Source organism: Terrapene carolina, unplaced genomic scaffold (assembly GCF_002925995.2).
Source record: "Terrapene carolina triunguis isolate 2854851 unplaced genomic scaffold, T_m_triunguis-2.0 Scaffold69, whole genome shotgun sequence".
Classification (NCBI taxonomy): domain Eukaryota; kingdom Metazoa; phylum Chordata; order Testudines; family Emydidae; genus Terrapene; species Terrapene triunguis.
In genome coordinates, this window is record NW_020664420.1 from 14,509,554 (window position 1) to 14,529,897 (window position 20,344).

General features: G+C 40.7%; 1 protein-coding gene across 1 annotated transcript in view; it reads right to left on the reverse strand.

The window, feature by feature from the left end:
* ATP8B1 (ATPase phospholipid transporting 8B1) overlaps positions 1-20,344 on the reverse strand; it is a 130,623-nt gene that overhangs the window by 54,749 nt on the left and 55,530 nt on the right. Inside the window, exons 2-3 of the mRNA XM_026649254.2 lie at positions 6,431-6,632; positions 2,038-2,135 (exon numbers count right to left, since the gene is read on the reverse strand). Of these exons, the coding sequence (XP_026505039.1) occupies positions 2,038-2,135; positions 6,431-6,611 (279 nt within the window). The 5' untranslated portion in view covers positions 6,612-6,632. The remainder of the gene's footprint in view (positions 1-2,037; positions 2,136-6,430; positions 6,633-20,344) is intronic.

A 20,344-nucleotide genomic window follows, 5' to 3' on the forward strand; every position in this document is an offset into this window, starting at 1 on the left:
TTTTTTTTTTTTTTTTTTTTTTGGCGATGCTTGGGGCGGCAAAAACCCTGGAGCCGGCCCTGCTGACGAAGTGGGTATTCACCCACGAAAGCTCATGCTCCAATACGTCTGTTAGTCTATAAGGTGCCACAGGACTCTTTGTTGCTTTTTACAGATCCAGACTAACATGGCTACCCCTCTGATACTCTAAATTATTTGATCTCTTTCCAAGACCACAAGAACAACGGATATCCTTATTGGCAGTTTTAACTGAGGCCAGATGTACACATTAAAATGTACACAGATGAACACAGTTTGGCCAGTGTACATGGCAGAGGGGCATTGCTGGCACATGGTGGCATATATCACATTAGTAGATGTACAGGTGAATGAGCCCCTGATGGTGTGGTTGGGTCCTATGATGGACCCATTAGGGGCTCATCTTAATTAATTAGCCTCTTAGGGTTGATATGGCTACTTCCACCTTTGTGTATATATATATATATATATTCCATTCTATATATGTTCCATTCTATGCATCTGAAGAAGTGGGCTGTAGCCCACAAAAGCTTGTGCTCAAATAAATTTGTTAGTCTCTAAGGTGCCACAAGTACTCCTGTTCTTTTTGCGGATACAGACTAACACAGCTGCTACTCTGAAACCATACAAAAGCTAGTAGGAGAACACTTCAATCTCCCTGGATAGTCAATAACAGATTTAAAAGTAGCCATTCTTCAACAACAACAACAAAAACTTCAAAAACCAGACTTCAAAGAGTAACCTCAGAGCTACAATTCATTTGCAAACTTAACAACATTAATTTTGGCTTGAATAGGGACTGGGAGTGGCTGGCTCACTACAAAATCAATTTTCCCTCTCTTGGTATTGACACCTCAACATCAATTATTGGGAGTGAACCACATCCACCCTGACTGAATTGGCCTTCAAACTGGTTCTCCACTTGTAAGGAAACTCCCTTTTCTTCATGTGCCAATAGATATTTATGCCTGTATTTGTAATTTTCACTCCATGCATCTGAACAAGTGGGTTTTTTACCCACGGAAGCTTATGCTCAAATAATCTGCTAGTCTTTAAGGTGCCACCAGATGCCTCCTTGTTTATGTAGAATAGGTAGGAAGGGTTCTGATTGCAGAATCTTTATTACTGATGTTCATGCATAAGACAGAAATAACCCAAATTGACTTTCAGATACTAGCAGAGCTTGCAGGGGTTGGAAATTAGAAAAACATTTTATTTATAAAATAAACAAGTTATTGCCCTGAAAGTAATCAAGACAGGCCAATGTGAAATCCCATGATACCACTATTTATCATTTAAGACCAGAACTGCACACAAGCACTACTACTATGCTGTTTATTTTAAAATAATCCTACTGTTTTTAAAAATCTATGTTTTAAAACACACTTTTTTTATAAAGTTATTTATACATCCATAACATGGTTTGATTTAGAGTGGGTGACCTAAGCCAACAACGAGAAGACTCCATTGTACCTAAGCATTTGGAAATAGATAATCATTTATTTTGAAGATACACGGAATTCTGGCTTGACCAAGATGCTGTCTGCCTAAAGGCTGCGCTTCGTAAAGTATTGAAAATAAAATACTTAAACATTATTTGATTCAAATGTTAGTGACAGCCATAGTCCAGTGAATAGGATGCAGCTCTGGGATTCAGGAAGTCTGGGTTCTAAATGGCTTTTGGCTCACAAGTGTGTACAGCAATTTAGTGCATGGCAAGCCAGGCTATAGCACACAAGCTAGCCATGGTATGGTGCACTAAACGTTCCATAGTGCACTTTGATGTAGATTCAAAGTCTGACTTGCCACACACCAAATAACCATGTGGACAAGTCCTTAGTCAAATCACTCTGTGCCTCAGTTAATCCGTTCATGATACTTACCCAACTTTGCAGATTGCAGAGGTATACTAGTACATATACATGGTTTAATTATTGGAACATTTAATCATGAACTAACAAGTGTTCCTCCTGACAAAAAATCTACATCAGTCATTATATATAAAGGAAGATGGCTTACAGCATATTTGCTTTTCTTGAAGCATAGAAATGTTGTTTTCTTAAACTGGGGTTGTTCGTGGAAGTTTCGATCATTTGCCTTAACTTGCCAGCTGCAATCTGGGAGTGGAAGGGAAAAAAAAATGCCACACACATATCAAAATGAATCATAACACTTGACTGCTCCAATGATGGGGAAACAAGTCTACAAATTTAAGGTTTACCCCCTCCGTATCTTTTAAGGCGACATGCAATGGAAAAAATCAAGTTGGGCCTCTGAACCTTTTCTCATTTCTGTATTGTTGGTAAAGAAGGCCTCAAAGAATTTTGTAAAAAAGCATCCTGTTTGTTTGTCTATATAAGCAGCTGAAGTCTAACCTACTCTGGGAGAAAAACCATGTTTGGTAAGCAGAAAATTAGGAACGTTATGTTACAACACGCTAGAAACTAAACAACTGAGGGAAAAGATTTTTAATCAGACTATTTTGTTTTGCTTACACCCATCTAACTCCAATGCCTAATGAACAAAAAAAAGGGTGTCTCAGAGACTGAGCAATCTTGCCCTTTTAATTAACGTGCGAAAGCTCACAATGCACCTCTGGGACCTCCTAAGAAATCCTCCAACAATACTAGGCAAAGCCAGACTTGACATCCCCAATATTTCTAAGATAAAAAACAAGCAGAATTTAAATGTCCACCCCTTTCTGACCACTTGTCTAAATCTTAGAGAAGGGCCCAATCCCAGTTTCATTAAAAATCCTACACAGTTCATCTTTAAGTCTCTGACTTTCAGCTAGTTCTAATTTGTGTGGAATTGCTAAGATAATAACCAAGAGTTTTACAGCAATAAAGTCCAGGTTCAGCAATGAAGAAATATTCTTCCTGCTATTGAGTTGCTTTGTGTCCAACAGAAACTTTGTGTCAAAGAAAAGAAAAAAAAAAAAAAAGTCCAAGGAGCCTTTTACATCCCAGAGTGGCATTATGCTACGCAGGGCCGCCCAGAGGATTCAGGGGGCCTGGAGTCTTTGGTTGCGGGGGGGCACCTGCGCCGAATTGCCGCCGAAGACCCGGCGCTTTGGCGGCGGGTCCTGGAGCGGAAAGACCCCCTGCCGCCGAAGACCCGGAGCGGAAGAAGCTCTGGGGGCCCGGGCCCCACGAGAGTTCTCCGGGGCCCCAGAAGCGAGTGAAGGACCCCGCTCCAGGGGCCCTGAAAAATTGCCCCACTTGCCCCCACCACCATCCCCGGCGGCCCTGATGCTACGCCAGGGGTTTGCAATCCATCTTTTTATAGGCCTGGACACTCTGGTATGCCTGAGATGCCCAGACCTGAAGAAGAGTTCTGTGTAGCTCAAAAACTTGTCTCTTTCACCAACAGAAGTTGGTCCAATAAAATACTACCTCACCTACCTTGTCTCTGGGATGGAGATGTGAATTTAGAACTGGTCAAGCAGTTCCTGTGAGAAGGGGATTGTCTGGGTTGCGTGCACCACAAGTACCTCATACAGATGCTCCTTATCTTCCCTCCATGCTGCCTTTGCACTCTAACCTGTCCACTCCCTGCCCCATTGTGTCATTTTGTCCCTTCCCCTTGCTCAACTGCCTCACTCCACCCCTTATACATCCAGTCCAGTTCTCACACACATAGTACATTCTAGGCCTTCATGTTCTGTCTATCCACAGTCTAACCCTTATCCTCCACTATCCTCCAGTTTCCACTCCTGCCCATATTGTTGGTACCACTACCTACCTTGCTCCCAGCACCTAAAAATCCAGTCATTTAGATCCTGCCTAAACTTTGCTCAACTTGTCTAACAGGTTTTTTAATTGGTTTTCAAACAATTTGCCTGCCCAGTATGAGTGAGGCCAAGCCAGTTCTGAACACTGTATTAGACCAGTTTTCTAGATTCTGCACCTACATCAGTCTCCCTCTACAAACAGTCCCACAGACAAGATCACGGCATCTCTGATCAACAATCCTTCTTGCTCTGATTATTCTTCATGTTATACGTGTGAGAGTGTGGAGCAACAAGGGTGCTGAACTATATCCAGTAGCTCTGGGAATCCCACAAGCAGGGGCATGGTACAGTGACTTAACTGAATCCTGCCCCACACGATCAGGGAACTCCTGCAGGCTGCCCCATAAGGTGGGGAATATATGATTTTTTTAAAGCAGTTTCCTAGTCAATAGTCAGCCAAGTTGCAACCTGCCTGACCTGTTTCAAATAGAGAAAAGATTGGCGGTAACTGCAGGATAGATATATTGGCTTCCAGTCTGTTCTCTTAATCCTTTTTTCTCATTAACTACTATCAACAAGACTGAATTATAACAAGAGCAGCAGCAATGAATGGGCACCTTATGTTTTGGCCATTCAGCAAAGACTGGATGTTTTTTCTAAGAGATCTGCTCTAGGAATTACTTTGGGGAAGTTCTGTGGCCTGTATTACACAGGAGGTTGAACTAGATGATCACAATGGTCCCTTCTGGCCTTGGAATCTATAAGTCTATAAACCCTACTGTAAGAAAACTGAGGTTCTAAAATAGATTGTATCACTGACCAGCCAAACCAGTTGCAAAAAAAAAAAAAAAAAAAAAGTAAGTGCAAGCAGACCTGGTTACGACATGCTTGTCCCCTCACATGATTAAAGTGCTGTCCTGAACAGTAATGTGCGTTTATGAATGCACCTTGTTGTAAGCAGGTCCACTGACAATTTACATGGACCTTAGTGGTAACCTGGACTGATGCTAATGCTGGAAGACTATGGATGACTGGACAATGAGAGAATTCTGAATTAAGTAATAAGTGAGTGAAACCTGATTGAGGGGAAAGACTTATTATTCAGACTACTTGGAAGGGTTCTTATTTTACACTCTTCATTGAGGAAGAGAAAAGCTGTTCTTAAAGGATTCAACTTCTAAGAAAACTAAATGGAAATCTTCTCTATTGAGAAAAAGCAACAAGGATGAGATTTCTGTAGTGCTACCTGACAATAGAAAACCACTGGACTAACCTAGTTTGGTACATTCCACAGATTCTGCAAATTAAGCAGAGAGTTTTGACTTTATTAGCCAGAGCAAAGAAAACGAAGATGAGCATAGATTAAAAAAAAAAAAAAAGTCTAGCTAACATGGCTGCAAATATCGCTCTCTCATGTAAACGAACGCACTTTCGTCTTGTTGAATCTGCAACCAGACTGAAACATCTGCAGCCAAACGGAAGAAGTATGAACTTCCCCCATAGATCATGAAATTATGTTAGCTTTGAAGTTTAATTATTAAATGCTTGAATTAGATACCAACATTGCTGACCATGTCATTGCTGAATGACAAACTAAAGACAGCCAGCAAAGTCTAATTTCCAATGCTGCTAGAAATACCTTCCATATCCTGACACTCCATTAGAAACTGTTGCTAGACACACATTCTAGTAACAAAAGTGGAACAACAGTGCTGATTCATGATTTTGTCTCTAGAGGCCATGAAGAGAAGCATAAAATCCACCAAGATGACTACTTCAAGATGAAAAATATTTTTGAACTGTTATTTTTAGTTTAAGTCTCCAGCTGGCAGTGGCAACTTGTTAAAAGTCATTTATAAAACTGTTGAAACTCAAAGCATGTGCATCTATCATTTACACTGGTAGAAATTAACACCAAATCTACATACTTTGTTTGATTCCATTACGTGTAAATTAAGTCTTTAATGAGTAGAAATGTTTCAGAAGTAACCTACTTAGTGAAAAAATTAATCAGTGTATTAAATGCTTCTGTTTATTCTCTAGAGTCACAACAGCAAAAGACAAACAGACTCTAGCCAGTCATCTTGACAATTTTTTTGCCACTCTTCCAGTACTCCAGGTACCTGTGTATTACATTTATTATTTAAAACTGTGAGGGCACCCAAAATGTGCCAGGTACTTTCCAAAGAGCAATCCCTCTCCTTAGACCGATGTCAGCACCACCCACCAGTTTGTGGACGTGACCTATCTGCTGCTAACCCAGAAACAAAATTAAATAAAATTGCTAAAAAAAACAAGCGGAAAACTAGCAATAAATCTGAAGTCCCATGAAAGGTTCAGGAGTAACAGTCCATCAGTTTGTGAACATTTCTGAATAAATAGACTGGAACTGATCAAGCTCATATTTGATGACCTCAGATCATAGTGTGAAGCCACTTCACTGGGCCCAAATAGCTGTAGTGGGATACAATTTTGTGGATGAGCGTGGATTAACTTTCTAGTTGACATTGGTTAACTGCATTTTCTAGTAATCTATGTAGATCTGCCCAGGGGGAAAGTATTGAGTATATTGAAAATAAACTGAACAAATTCAGCAATCTATGCATATCTGGTACACTGAACAGTCCTCTGAACCTTTACATTCAATAGTTAGTTCGGTACAATTTCTCATACTATTACCTTTCTTAACTGGTTCTCTGCTCTCCTCAGCCTCTCTGTTGATTCGGTTTTGCTCTGGTTCAACTGCAGGCAGCGGACTCTCCAATTCATCTTCTGTTTCATCGTCACTGTAGGGCATTACCTCATCATTTGGCTGAGAGTCCTCATCAAAGGTTGTCTCTGAATCCCTGTCTGAATGCATTCTGTCAGCAGTCTGCAAACACTTGATAAAGCAATGAATTGATAGTTAATATAACAAAAGCATAAAAAGCATTCTAATCTGTCTCTTCTTAAAATCAGGTTTGAAAGCAGCTCTGCTAAGAACTCTTTTTACTGAGTTCAGACTTCAATTTCAAAGATAGTTCAGAGCCATGGAACAGGATTTCTAATCCAAGACCTTTAGCACATCTAGATTATCTTTTTGAAATTTTAAGCAGACTGATGTAATGATGATTATAAATGACATACTAATTCCTTGATATACCCATAAATTCTAGCAAGTATTACAATAGTATTACTAACTTCAGGACCACATAGGTCTTTACAGCTGTTACTAAACTGCAGCCCATGTCATCTCAAAAAGGAGAGACACTACGGATAGAATTCAGATCCTTCTGGTGCAGAAGATCAGGCTCTTACCAGTTGAGCTAGAAGAGAACCTTCATTAGCAGTGACTGGTATAGGGACTGGTAATCAATTCCAGTTGCATCCATTAGGAGGGCAGAGGGAGAAGCTCACACACAAATAATTTCTTTCAATAAGATTAAATGAATCTTTATTTTTCATATCAAAATACCAAATGTGAAGTGTTTACTTCTACAGGATATTTGGACATCATGACTATTCTAATAAAAAAAACAGTAGACACATTCATATTATTGCACTGTAAAATGTAGCATTCTGATGCAGTAATAAAAGTAATGTACTTAGAACTGATTACAAATACAAATTTACATTGGAGGCTTATACTATACACAAGTCTGTTTTAAAAAAAAATCCTCAGCATTGAACACGTTATTGTACCTACATACTCTCATAAGATAAAAGCATAGCTAGTCTTCACCTGTTCCTGAAAGACCCTTCAAAATGTTTAAATTCCAACTCCCAAAAGTCAAACTATAAACACAGATTTGTGATCTCTATTTTCAGAAGAAAATTTTTTGCAAATTATGGCTTTTGAGAAACAATTCCTTTTAAAATGTTCAAAGATCTGGCCTTCTCTGAATTTTCACAATCCTGGATATGAGCAAGACTTCTAAAAGGAATCATCAGTCTCATCTACTAAAGTATTTTTAAAGAGCTGAAAATTGTTAATTTTGGAGTATTTTCAGCATCTTGTGAAGGATCATTTCCTATTTTTGCAGTAAGCCTCCAAGATGCATGTTTCAAAGCGTTAGGTCATTTTTAAAAAGTCGAGTTTTTAAAAATATACTTAAATGGTACAGAAATGCCTTCATTGAATTATACAATCTGGTGTTAATCTTCAAAACATGAAATATAAATTTAATACTATTCTTCCAAGTCATGGTTAAGATGTTAAAGACATGATGTGTTCATTAGCAATTAAACAGGACTAATGGAACTATTTTTAATGGAACATGTTTAATAATTTGTTTGCCTGTCCAGACTTGCCCTGATAACAGATTGCAAATCACACTGTAGACAAGTTTGGAAACCCACCCATGAAGCATTTCACAATTATGAGCCCTGTCATTTGGGAGAAAGAATATGAACAGAAAAAGATGAATGATAATTGGGAACTGTAAGATATTTTACTAGATGCCCAGAAAGCCACAACTGAGAAGGAAGGTCACACTGCTTAAACAATCTGGTATCGAGAGGAAGTAATAGCAGCAATTTAAAAACAAAACAAAAAAACCCACCACATAAACAGAAGAAAGGGGAAGATGATAGAAATGAATATAAATCAAACTAGGAATTGCAGAAAATTGATAAGGGAAGCAAAAGGACACTTCACAAAATCTACAGCCAGCAGAGTTAAGTATACTAGGAATAAAAAGAACCTTAAAAATGGTATTGGCCTATGGAATGGAAATGGTAACAGTCAATAATAATGCAGAAAGAGGAAAAGGTGTTCAATAAATATTTTTCTTCTGTATTTAAGAAAAAACCAGATGATGCAATCTTGTGTAATGATGAAACACTTTCCATTCCAAAAACAACTCAAGAGGATGTTAAACAGCACCTCCTAAAGTCATGTATCCAACGAAGTGGGCATTCACCCACGAAAGCTTATGCTCCAATGCATCTGTTAGTCTTAAAGGTGTGCTCCTAAAGTTAGAATTTTTTAAAATCAATAGATCAGCATAATCTGTACTCAAGAGTTAACACACACACACACACACACACACACACACACACACACACACACACACATATATACAAGCTGGCCAAGGAGTTCTCTTGACTGTTCATGTGGATTTTCAAAAAATCTTGGAACTGTGGGAAAGTTCCAGAAGAATGCTACTGTTATACCAATATTTTTAAAAGGTAAATAAGAGGACCACAATACTTATAGGCCTGTCAGCCTGACATCACTCCCAAGCAAAATAATGGAACAACTGATACAGGATTTAAAGATTAAAAGGGGGGTAAATTGGCTGCTAAATGTAACTGTGTTCGTGTAGTATACTTAGTGGTTTGTAAGGCATTTGACTTGATTCCATATGACATTTTGATTAAAAAACTAAAATGATACAAAATTAACATGGTGCACATTAAATGAGTTAAAAGTCAGCAAACTGATTGGTCCCATAATTTAATTTTATGCAGGAACCATCTTTGAGCAGGTATGTTTCTAGTGGGTCCTACAAAGATTGTTTTTTGGCCCTATGCTACATCACATTTTTATCAATGACCCAGAAAAAACCCCAAATCAATGATAAAGTTTACAGATGACACAGATTAGGGGAGTAGTAAATAATGAAGAGGCCACTCTTTATTCAGTATTTTGCACACATTGGACACTAAACTAATTACAGAACACTGCTTTTAAAATGGGCCCAAATCCTGCAACTGGCATCATACAAGCAGATGGTTGCACCTTCACCAAGCCCCACTATCTTCAATAGGGCTCTAAGTGCAGCATCCCACGTGCATACTTATGGTTTCAGGATCAGGGCCATGTACACGTAACTTACCTGTATATGCTTGCCAAGGAAGCCATGTAAATATAAACAGTGTTTAAAACAAATTTAGAACTCTGTTTAAACATATGTGGTCTCCTTGGTAGATGGAGGATGCCAGAGAAAACAGACAGGTAACATCAGATTACTACTTCTACCCTCCATATCAGGGACAATAGGCAACTGCTAGTCATTTCTTTCAGTATAACTTCAATTGTAGAGAGTTAATTACTGCCTCAGATTTGTAATTATTTAAAACTACAAATCTCCCTACCAAAAACCGTATAGAAGCAGGGCCAGCTCTGACTTTTTTGCCACCCCAAGCAAAAAAAAAAAAAACAAGGTGCAGGGCAGCTGGACCCAGAGGCAAAGCAAAAAAAAAAAAATAGGGCAGCCGTGCCGCCCTAAGATTGGACAGAATGCCGCCCCTTAGAATCTACCACCCCAAGCATGAGCTTGCTTGGCTGGTGCCTGGAGCCGGCCCTGTATAGAAATTTTCCTGTGTTGTGGAGGGAGCCATTTTAAAGTGTGATCATTGAACTTTCCCCAGTTTGCTAAACAGAAGATTTGAGGATCACTATTGTAGATAATTCATTTATGTTTTTTGTTTGTTTGTTTGTTTTTTTAACTCCAGGAGTTTTAGCAAAAAAGATCAAGGCCTTCGGCCACACATGCCTTTGTGGACATTGAGAAATCGTGGCAATCTAAAGGCCAAATGGATGACATAACACCTGTACTTTATTTTTTCTCTGTTCCAGGGCCTACATTTGTAAAATGTAACCCTACTCCCATCATACTGCACTTGAATGCTGAAACATTAGATGTTTGCTTTATATCAATTTTCAAAAGCTAGCTTAATTCTGACTAATGAGCTAATAGAATCTCTCTGTGCCAATATACCATAGCTGGCCTATGATTCAAAAGCTAAATGGGCTTCTTTGAACCAGATCAATGAGCTACTTTTGTCTTAAAATAAAACAAAACAAAAAGTGGGGGCAGCCTTAATGATACTAAACTACCATTGAGAACACAAAAGTTCATTTCTTTACTAAATGTAATAAGTTCACCAATATAGGTATCCATTGCCATGGAACAAGATAACACTCACAACAGACTCAGGTTCAGCTGAAGCAACATCAGGTGTGTATTCTGAGAACAAAACGCAGAATCTAGTGGGTAAGGAGCCAGACAACTGTTGTGTTGAACAGACGATGAAGGGCATTCACCGAGTTCTTGTATAGCCAGCGTAAGCAGCCTCAGGTGAATGACCAGTGAGGGATATGCTATACTAAATCAATTACAAGCCCTGCACAGGCTGCATGAGCTCCTTATATTTACCCTCCCTTCAAGGATGCCTTCCAGGTTTCTCAGGTCTGGACTTGGCAGGGTAGGCTTGGTGAAATTCCCTAATCTTATCAGATGTGTGGCTGTGACTGGTGGGGTTCCCACGAATGGTCAGCTGGCCCATAAATTTCCCAAGTCACAAAGTACCTCACAGTTTGCTGTTGACTAACTGAGAGTCCAAGATCCATTGTATAAGAAATTCTTCATGCCCCTGGAGGATGACTGGCTGAGGCTTGACTCATCCAGGAAAGGTATTGTGAGTACCTGGCTTTAAACAGCAAAACATGGAAGACAGGATCCAAAGGAGGTGAACAGGAAGCTGTTTGACCAAGATGAGGTTTATTTGCTGGATAATTTTACATGAACCCAAGTAATGATGATCTACTTTACATGAGGGTGAAGTGGAGGTGAGATTCCATGATGATAACCATACCCAGTCAATGAGACAAGGGACTTCCCAGTGATGTTGGTCCACATAATACTTGTAGCTATTTTTGGCAGAATTGAGATGTTTTCTCAGTTCCTCTTGGACATGGTACAAAATGCTGGACTAGGTGGATGGCTGTGGGGACATGAGACACCTTTTGTAAGAATGGATAGAACAGCAGATGCAATCCATAGACCCAGTCATCCTGGTGATAACTGATGAAACAATTAAAGTATTATTCAAGGATTTGATTAATGCATTTGGTCAAATACATTACACATATGGTCACATAGCACAAGAAGCCCAATGAAATTAAATAGGCAATAGGTTTAAAACAAACAAAAGGAAGTACTTCACACAACGCACAGGAAACCCGTGGAACTCATGGCCATGCAATGTAACTGGGTTCAAAAGAATGAGATAAGTTCATGGAGGATAGGTCCATCAATGGCTATTGGCCAAGATGGTCAGGGACGCAACCCAATGCTTCAAGTGTCCCTAAAAGTGCAACTGCCAGAAGCTGGGACTGAACAGCAGGGGATGGATCCCTCGACATTACCCTGTTCTGTTCATTGCCTCTGAAGTATCTGGCACTGGCCACTGTCAGACAAGATACTGGACTAGATTGGACTATTGGTCTGAACCAGTATGGCTGTTCTTACGTTATCTTCTTATGTCTGTCCATCGGTATGAGGATGGTAGGCAGAGGTAGGATGTAGCTTAACATTCAGCAATTTAAGTAGTCCTAGCCACAAATGGGAAATGAATTGTGTTTGCCAGTGGATGATGATGCTAGATGGTAACCCAGAGAGTTTGAAGACGTGAGTTTAAAAAAAAAAAAAAAAAAAAAAGAAGAGGCTGTTGATCTCCTCAGCAGTGGAGATCCTGGGATATGAGATAAAAGTGGACCATTTTAGTCCCAATTTGGATAGATCCAGTTTGGATAGATCAATGATAAAAATTCACGGAGATGAATGAGAGAAAAAATTCAAGGATTGGGATGGGGTTCATAAAGGCATGATTCCCAAATATGTTTCACACAGGGGGCCTTTGTTCAAGAGAAAACATTGGAGGAGTTAATATAGAAGATGATGAAGGGCTGCATCTTTGACCCCCAGGTATTTAGAGAAACTAGTCTACATGGTTTAAAGTGACCAGCCAGACGAGAATCACCATAAAGTTTAAGTACTTCAAGCTTGGGTGTGCCTGTGGAAAACAGATACAGCCTTTAAAATAAAGGAACCGATATTTAATCAGGAAGACAGGTTAGGAGGATGGTACTGGCAACACTCTGACTCAACATGCCTTCCACCACAAATTGGTCATCGAATAATGAGGATTGGAGGCGGAGCAACAAATCCTACGTACTAGGGCATTGCCAAAATTACAAGATTTGATGATTGTAGAATATTTTTGAGCTTGAGCTCTTTCTCCTAGCTATTCTCTCTTAAGAGAGAATGCATCTGGCTTGCCATTCTGGGTACCCCGACAGTACATGAAAACAGAGTTAAATCTGGAGAAGAATAAAGACCATCAGATTTGACACTGGTTCAGAGTCTTTTCAGCATGCAAATATCCCAAATTGTTATGATCTGTAGATATCGGGACTGAAGTCAGGCACCCTCAAGATGGTGGTGTCATTCTTCAAAGGCAGCTTTAACAGAGAGTAGTTCTTTATCGCATATCTTGTAACTCTGCTCTTTGAGTTTAAAGGAGTAGAATGCACATGGATGGAATAAGTTCCAGGGTCCATGTCATTGTGATAGTACAGCTCCGATTGTCATATTGGATGCTTCCACCTCAACTATAAAGGTTTCACTGAATCTAGGTGCTGACGTAAATGCCTCCTTTAAGCGATCGAAGATTGACCAAACTTCCCATTTCTAGGCAAATGGAGCATTCTTCAAGAGCAGTCCAGTCTATGGGACACCAGTCCAGCAAAATCCGTAAGAAAATGTTGGTAAAAATTTGGAAATCCAAGGAAACGTTGTACTTGATGCACATTTCTTAAGGTGCCCAATTTGTGATCACAGATACTTTTCTAGGATCCACACTGATGCCACTGGGGCAAGACTCTACAACCTAGAAATTCCATGGATTCCATTCACATTTTTCTAGATTTGCATATAGCCGATGCTCACAGAGAAGTTCCAGTACTGGGCGAACATGTTGGTCATGGAGGAGCTGGTTTTCTGAAAATAAGAATATTGTCAAGGTATTCAATCTAAAATGTCCCTAAAAATATTATTAACAAAATGCTGAAAAGTGTCTGGGGTGTTTGAAAGACCAAAGACATCACCAGATACTCAAAATAGCCATATTGAAACCGGAACTCAGTCTTCCATTCATCACCCTCACGAATCCAGGCCAAATTATAAGTGCCGCGAAGGTCAAGCAATAGTCATGTATATGCAAGAAGGGAAAGCCTTCAAAAAATTTGCACTGAAGGAGAATTGTACATCTATGCTAAGACAACAATTCTCTCTACTTAAGTTCTTAAGCTGTTCACATCACCACCATATCTGAATACCTAAGTGAAATTCACCCCAGTGCAGAAGGCCCAAACAGGGCTGTCAGCACAGATGAAGATTTCCACTCTTACTTCAAAAGTCTGTTAACGCTTAACCGGCATTAGTTTAAATACAAAAACAGCCCTGCTACACTATACTCACAGACAATCACACAAAGCTAAAATTTTTACCATGCTACAGCCTTTCAAGCCATCAAGGACCCATTTGAACAGATGGTAATTCTTTTGTGCCTGGCACATGACCAGTTTAGCTATTGTGAACCTCAAGAGAATGACTTTATATTGAACAATGATCCCTTTCCAATTCTACAAACAAAACCACAAATTTATTGCTGCCATATGTGTAATAAACTGAATTACAGGGGATGAAATTAGAAGCATGGCCTAATTTTTCACAAAACAATGAGACTTAAGTGTACTGTCTAATAGAAAGAGGTAAGCCTAGGCACCTTTTCACAGAGACCACATCTCTTTATCTGTCCAATTGTATTCTAAGGAAAACTAAAAATAGCAATCACTATGCTACACCTGCTTCCAAATCCCTCTGCCACAGTTTTGTAGTTTTAGAACCCCATATAATTGCAGATGCACCACATGCCTCCTATGTCACTGTGTGGAAGATCCAGAGACCAAAAAGTGGAATCAGACAAACTGACAACACAGGAAGCAACAATGAACATAAAGTAAACTGAAAAGATTGAAAAAACTATTTGTGCTCCTTTCATTTAGAGATAAGAAATCTTGAGTATTAATTGTTTCATTGGTACTTAGTACTACCTCCATCTGTTTTCTTACATCCACCTGTTATCTCTAGTCTCAGATTGTAAATGGGCAGAAACCATCTTTTTGTGCTAAGTATTGTATAAACATAACAAGGCACTGATTGATGTCTCTAGGAGCTACCACAATACAAAAAAAAAGTGGGTAGGTATATTTTTCAGATAAATCATGTGTTTTTAAATGGGCATTGTCTCCAAGGGGAAAGGAATTAAACTAAGCTACCTAATAGAAATGACAGAACTACTATAGGTCAGTAAGTATTAGAGTGACCAGATAGAAAGTATGAAAAATCGGGACAAGGGGTGGGGGGTAATAGGCGCCTATATAAGAAAAAGCCCCAAATATCAGGACTGACCCTAGTAAGTACACCTCTACCCCGATATAATGCAAATTTGGCTAACGCGGTAAAGCAGCGCTCCGGGGGGGTGGGACTGCGCACTCCAGCGGATCAAAGCAAGTTCGATATAACGCGGTTTCACCTATAACGTGGTAAGATTTTGTGGCTCCCAAGGACAGCATTATATCGGGGTAGAGGTGTATAGTTGTGAAAAAATTTTGGGAGACACCTGGGAAGATGTGTCACATGAAGGGATTACATTCTTGGCTATTGGTCCATGTATGGAGTACCTTGTCAGGCATCATGCCTCAGGTATGACATAGCACATCAGAATTAGAATAAGCATAAAAATGGACTCTTTAAAAATGTTAATGTTTCTTAAAAATTCCCTTATGTACCAAGTCAAAAAATATATTTCTGAAAGTAAAGTTCAGTGTCCATAGGTTTAAGCACAGTTTGAACTTAGCGTATCAAACACCAGAATTACAGCAATTGGGGGATCTCGTCACAACTTGTGTAGCCTGGCCCTCTGTTATGGCTGTACTGGTTTTCCTGAACCTAGAGTTAAATCCTTCTAAAATGAAGAAGCCGCCTTTTCCACAAAGGCTAGCTAACAGTATTATACCCCCATCTTGCAGTATCTGTGGGCATGTCTTCACTAGCAACGTTAAAGCGCTGCCGTGGCTGAGTAGTCGCGGCACCAGCACTGGTGGGGGGGGGAGGGAGGAGGGAAACCCACCTCCACGAGGGGAATAGCTACCAGCGCTGGAACAATAGACAGTGCACTGTCTACACTGGCACTTTACAGTGCTGAAACTTGTAGAACTCAGGGGGGTGTTTTTTCACACCCCTAAGCGAGAAAGTTGCAGTACTGTAAAGTGCCAGTGTAGACAAGCCTTAAGGCTAAACTCCATTTAAACATGGTTCCATGGCCAGAACAGATAGGGCCTTAAGGTAATTAGGTACATATGATCACTCTACTCTGCACATAAATGTGGTGTACAGAGCGCTGTGTTGGAATTGCAAGCTCTCCCTTTAAGAGTACGTCTACGCTGGAAACTTCAAAGGGCTGCTGCGGGAACGCTCCCGCGGGAGCGCTTTGAAGTGCGAGTGTGGTCGTGTGCGAGTACTGGGAGAGAGCTCTCCCAGCGCTCCTGGTAATCCACCTCCACGATTTTTCAATGTAAAATGTAAGTGTAGACAAGCCCTAAGAGAGTGTGTGTAGAGGGAGTGGGGTTCCTGGTTCTGCTTGCAGGCTAGGGGGCTCTGTTGGGAAGCATGCAGTCAGTCTGGAAAGAGCCAGGCTACAGCAAGGTGCCAAGGTTGAGTTGTAGCAATCTGCCTCAGGGAGCAGCCTGTTTTGTGTGTCTGTTTTTGATTACTGTGAGTTATCATTCTGGATCTAACAATAAATATAGTGTTATGTTGCAGCCTTCCAGCAACAGTGTTATATGTTTTTATACAACTTCTCTGAGTGTATGCCATGAACATACCAGAGAAGACTGGAAACAGAAAGGATATAAAAAGTTTAAAGCCATAGGCAGCCATTTGATCAATATGGATGGTTTCCAGTTTAATGAAATTTTTTTTTGCAATATATATTCAAAGACTTGAGCAATATTTTTATGCAAATTTTATAGCAGATGCTGATAAACGAAGGGCTGTTTTCCTAACATTGGTGGAAAAAACAATATTTACTGTTCTTAAAAACTTGCATTTTTCACTAGAACCTGGTGAGCTGGAGTATAAGGACATAACAGAGATTCTAGTTAAATATTATGTGCCTACCTTAATTTTTTTTATCCGAACAATATAAATTTAATCTAAGAAAGCAAATAGAAGTAAGTCTCTGAATTTTTGGCAAGCACAAAAACAGTCTACTACTGGTTATTTTGGTAATTTTCTGAAAGAGAATCTCAGAGATTGCTTTGTTTTTGGAGTAAAACACTCTGAATTAAAAGTGTGTGTGGAAGGGTGAGTGTTGTATGTAAGAAGTTACTGCCAATAGAGGGAGCTGTGGCAACTGCTATTTGAATCCACAAAGTGAAACAGGGCAAAATTTGAAAATGAACTGGTTCCATTGTGCCAGGCCTCGAAGGAAAGACCAGAGCCTCAGCAAAGGTGAAGATGACAATGACATAGATCAGCTCCCCTCACAGGATCCAAATAAAACAGAGGGAGCCATGTTTCCGCTGTTTAAGGACATCACATCAGCAGCAGATGTCGCTCTTTAATAAGCTTTTCAATGTTGTTGTATTTGAGGTGGTATTTCCAGAAGGCAGAAGCATGAAAAGCCCTTGAAGAATTGCTTTTAAAAACACTGTTTAGCCAGATATCAACTGCTAATTAAGTCCATTAAGATTTTATGACTATTTATATAAAGGAGTACATTGCATACAATCCAGAGAACTTGTGCCAGTAACTGTTTGCCTATTCCACCAAAACAGCTAGAACAGAATAAATTGTGCTGAAGTCTGTAGCTGCAGTTCATATAGTTCTAATTCAGGCAACGTTTCAGTGTGTGTTCCCAGTTCAGAAAATAGGATAGAATGTATATAGAGGAAAATATATACGTTGGCAGAGCAGCACAGTCTATTGTTTTGGGATAGCCCAAAGCAAATGGATTGCTCTAACCCAGACCGAGAGGGTGAGAACAGTGGTATTTCTATACAGTTTAAGTAAAATTATGTAAGAAACCCCATGAAAACATTTTATTTCACTTAGAAAGTGCCAAATTTACAGTCTCCCAGGCAACCTTAATTCTGCCCTGTAGTAAAATTACATGTTCACATACCTTTTTACCCCCATTCGGTGCCCATGATGGTCACAAAAGGAGGCAGAATTCAGAGTGCATAGGCGATCATGAATCAGGCATTTCCGAATTTTTAAGTGCTTGACTTTGCAATTTCTTAGGGTTTTTTTGTTTGTTTTAAAACAAAAAAAAGTAAAGACAAACCATCAGGCTATAGAAGGGGCTTTTTTTTTGTCCCATGGAATTCGACTAGCTTTTTGTTGAGAAAGATAAACAGTTAAAATCACAATTTCCCTTCTCTTAACTTGCATTCCTCAAGAAAAACCTTGGCAAACTGCCAAACCACCACCACCACCACGGCTCATTCCACCTCCACTACTTGGGAATATTCAGGAGCAGCTGTAGCAGGAAGGAAGGGAGTCACAATTGAATACCTCCAGCACCCCAGACTTTGGCATGTGGCCCCAGCAGCCCATGTCCCTCTCTGGAGGCACCACAAACTGGATCTTCCCCCAACTCCCAGAGAGGGGAGGGAAGAAGAAATGGGATCCCCCCAACCACACCCTGGTTCCAGTGGCCCTTTCCCCCATCCAAGGCCATCACATTCCAACTCATGGAGAAGCGGGGGTGAGAGTCCAGTTTAGGCTGGGCTCCTCCAACCTCTCCCAGAACCCAGCATGTGAACCTACGGGTCCATTCATCCCCCCAGCATTTTCCCCAGGATAATAGCTTTCTGCTGCCAGTTAATGGAGCTCCAGTAGCAGTACTCTGTGCTGAAGACTCAGTTCAAACCCTGCACAATGAAGCATTGTTACAGTTGCACGTAGTCCCCCTGCCAGGTGTCATAGTCCTGCAACAATCAAACATGTGAGACCTTCTCAAAGAGAAGGCTGCAAGAATCTTTTGTAATACAGAATGTTCGGCAATCTAATATTAGGTCACTATCATAGGCGCTGACTCCATGGGGTGCTGGAGCACCCATGGGGAAAAAAATAGTGCATGCTCAGCACCCACTGCCAGCCCCACTGATAAGCTGCTCCCTCTTCCCCATCAGCCATTCTGCCTGCCAGCAACCCCGATCAGCGCCTCCCCCTCACGCCACCACGGATCAGCAGGAGGGGCTGTGGGGGTGAAGGAGAGGAGCGAGGATGGGGCATGCTTTGGGAGGGGGTGGAACAGAGGTGGGAAAAGGTGGAATGAGGGGCGGAGCAAGGGCGGGAAGAGGCAGGGTGGGGGTGGGGCCTTGGGGGAAGGCAGGACTTGGGGCGGAGCACCCTCGGGGAAAGTGGAATGTCCGCAGGTATGGTCACTATAAACTCCCCCTACGTTATTTGGATTGCAGTAGCACTCACGACCCATAGTCATGGACCAGGGCTCCTTGCTGTTAAGTGCTGTACAAACAGAACAAAGACAGTCTCAGAGGTCGATCGGAAGTCAGAATCCAAGTCAGCACTGAGGTCAATGGATGGAGTTCAGAAACAGATCAGTCATGGCAGTTACCTAGGCATCTACATTGTTACCTGGATGCTTCCTGGTATGCCCTATGGGCTTATATAGGACCAAGGAGTCAATATGGGATCACTGTCAGACCACTCCAAACGGAACTGCTGCTGGGTGGCAGTGTGAGGATGGTGGTTGCCCCATAGCTCTTCAAGCCTGGGTTCAAGTCCTGCCAATCCTTACATCACAATCCATAATAAAGTTTCCATTCCTCAAGACAAGCCAGACTTGCTGAACTGAATCAAGACCGGATATTAGCATTAGGCATTGTACCTCTTAAAAGTCTATAAAAAGAAAAGAACTTACTTGGTGAAGTTCTTATAGAAAAGTCAAATTTATGCTTTTGGCAAGTAAGATGTTATATCCGTTACAGAAAAGGAGTACAGAGATTGGGTTTCTGGTTTCTCCTATCCAAATCAGGAAAGCATGAAATATAATATAGCATTTGTCCACTCCAACAACTTCTTGACTGAGCTAGTACCCAAAGTCATTCTTCTTGCTCAAATGTCTAATCTACAGAGTTTGGCCAGTTTTGCAAAGACAGCAAAAAGAAAATCAAAGTCCCTCTTGAACAGAAGAAACTCCTCCTCGGTTTGCGATTAGGTTTTAAATCAGGAAGTATTTATATTTTAGAAGATATCCTTTTATTAGCAGCAAGTAGTGTTCAGTCTCAATTCCTCCATTTAAAAAGAAAAGTCTTCTTAGGCTATGTCTACAGTGCGCACCTTACAGGACAGCGCGGCAGCGTGTCTGGCTCCGGCTAAGCAGCACAGCTGCCGTTATAAGGTACACAGCGTAGCTGCTCTTTGTAGCTGGGAGAGAGAGTTCTCACAGCGACAAAATAAAGCCACCCCGAATGAGGGGGCAGGAGAGCGTCCTCCGCCGACAACGCGCTGTCCACACCAGCACTTTTCGTCAAAACTTTTGTTGTTCGGGGGGGAGAAAGGGAGGGGGTGTTTTTTCATACCCCTGAGTGACAAAAGTTTTAATGACGAAAGCGCAGCATGGACATAGCCTTAGACTGCAACCAGATATCCTGGTTTAGGTAGGAAATTTTTCCTAATGTCCAAACTGTCAGGGTGGTTAAGCACTGGAATAAATTGCCTAGGGAAATTGTGG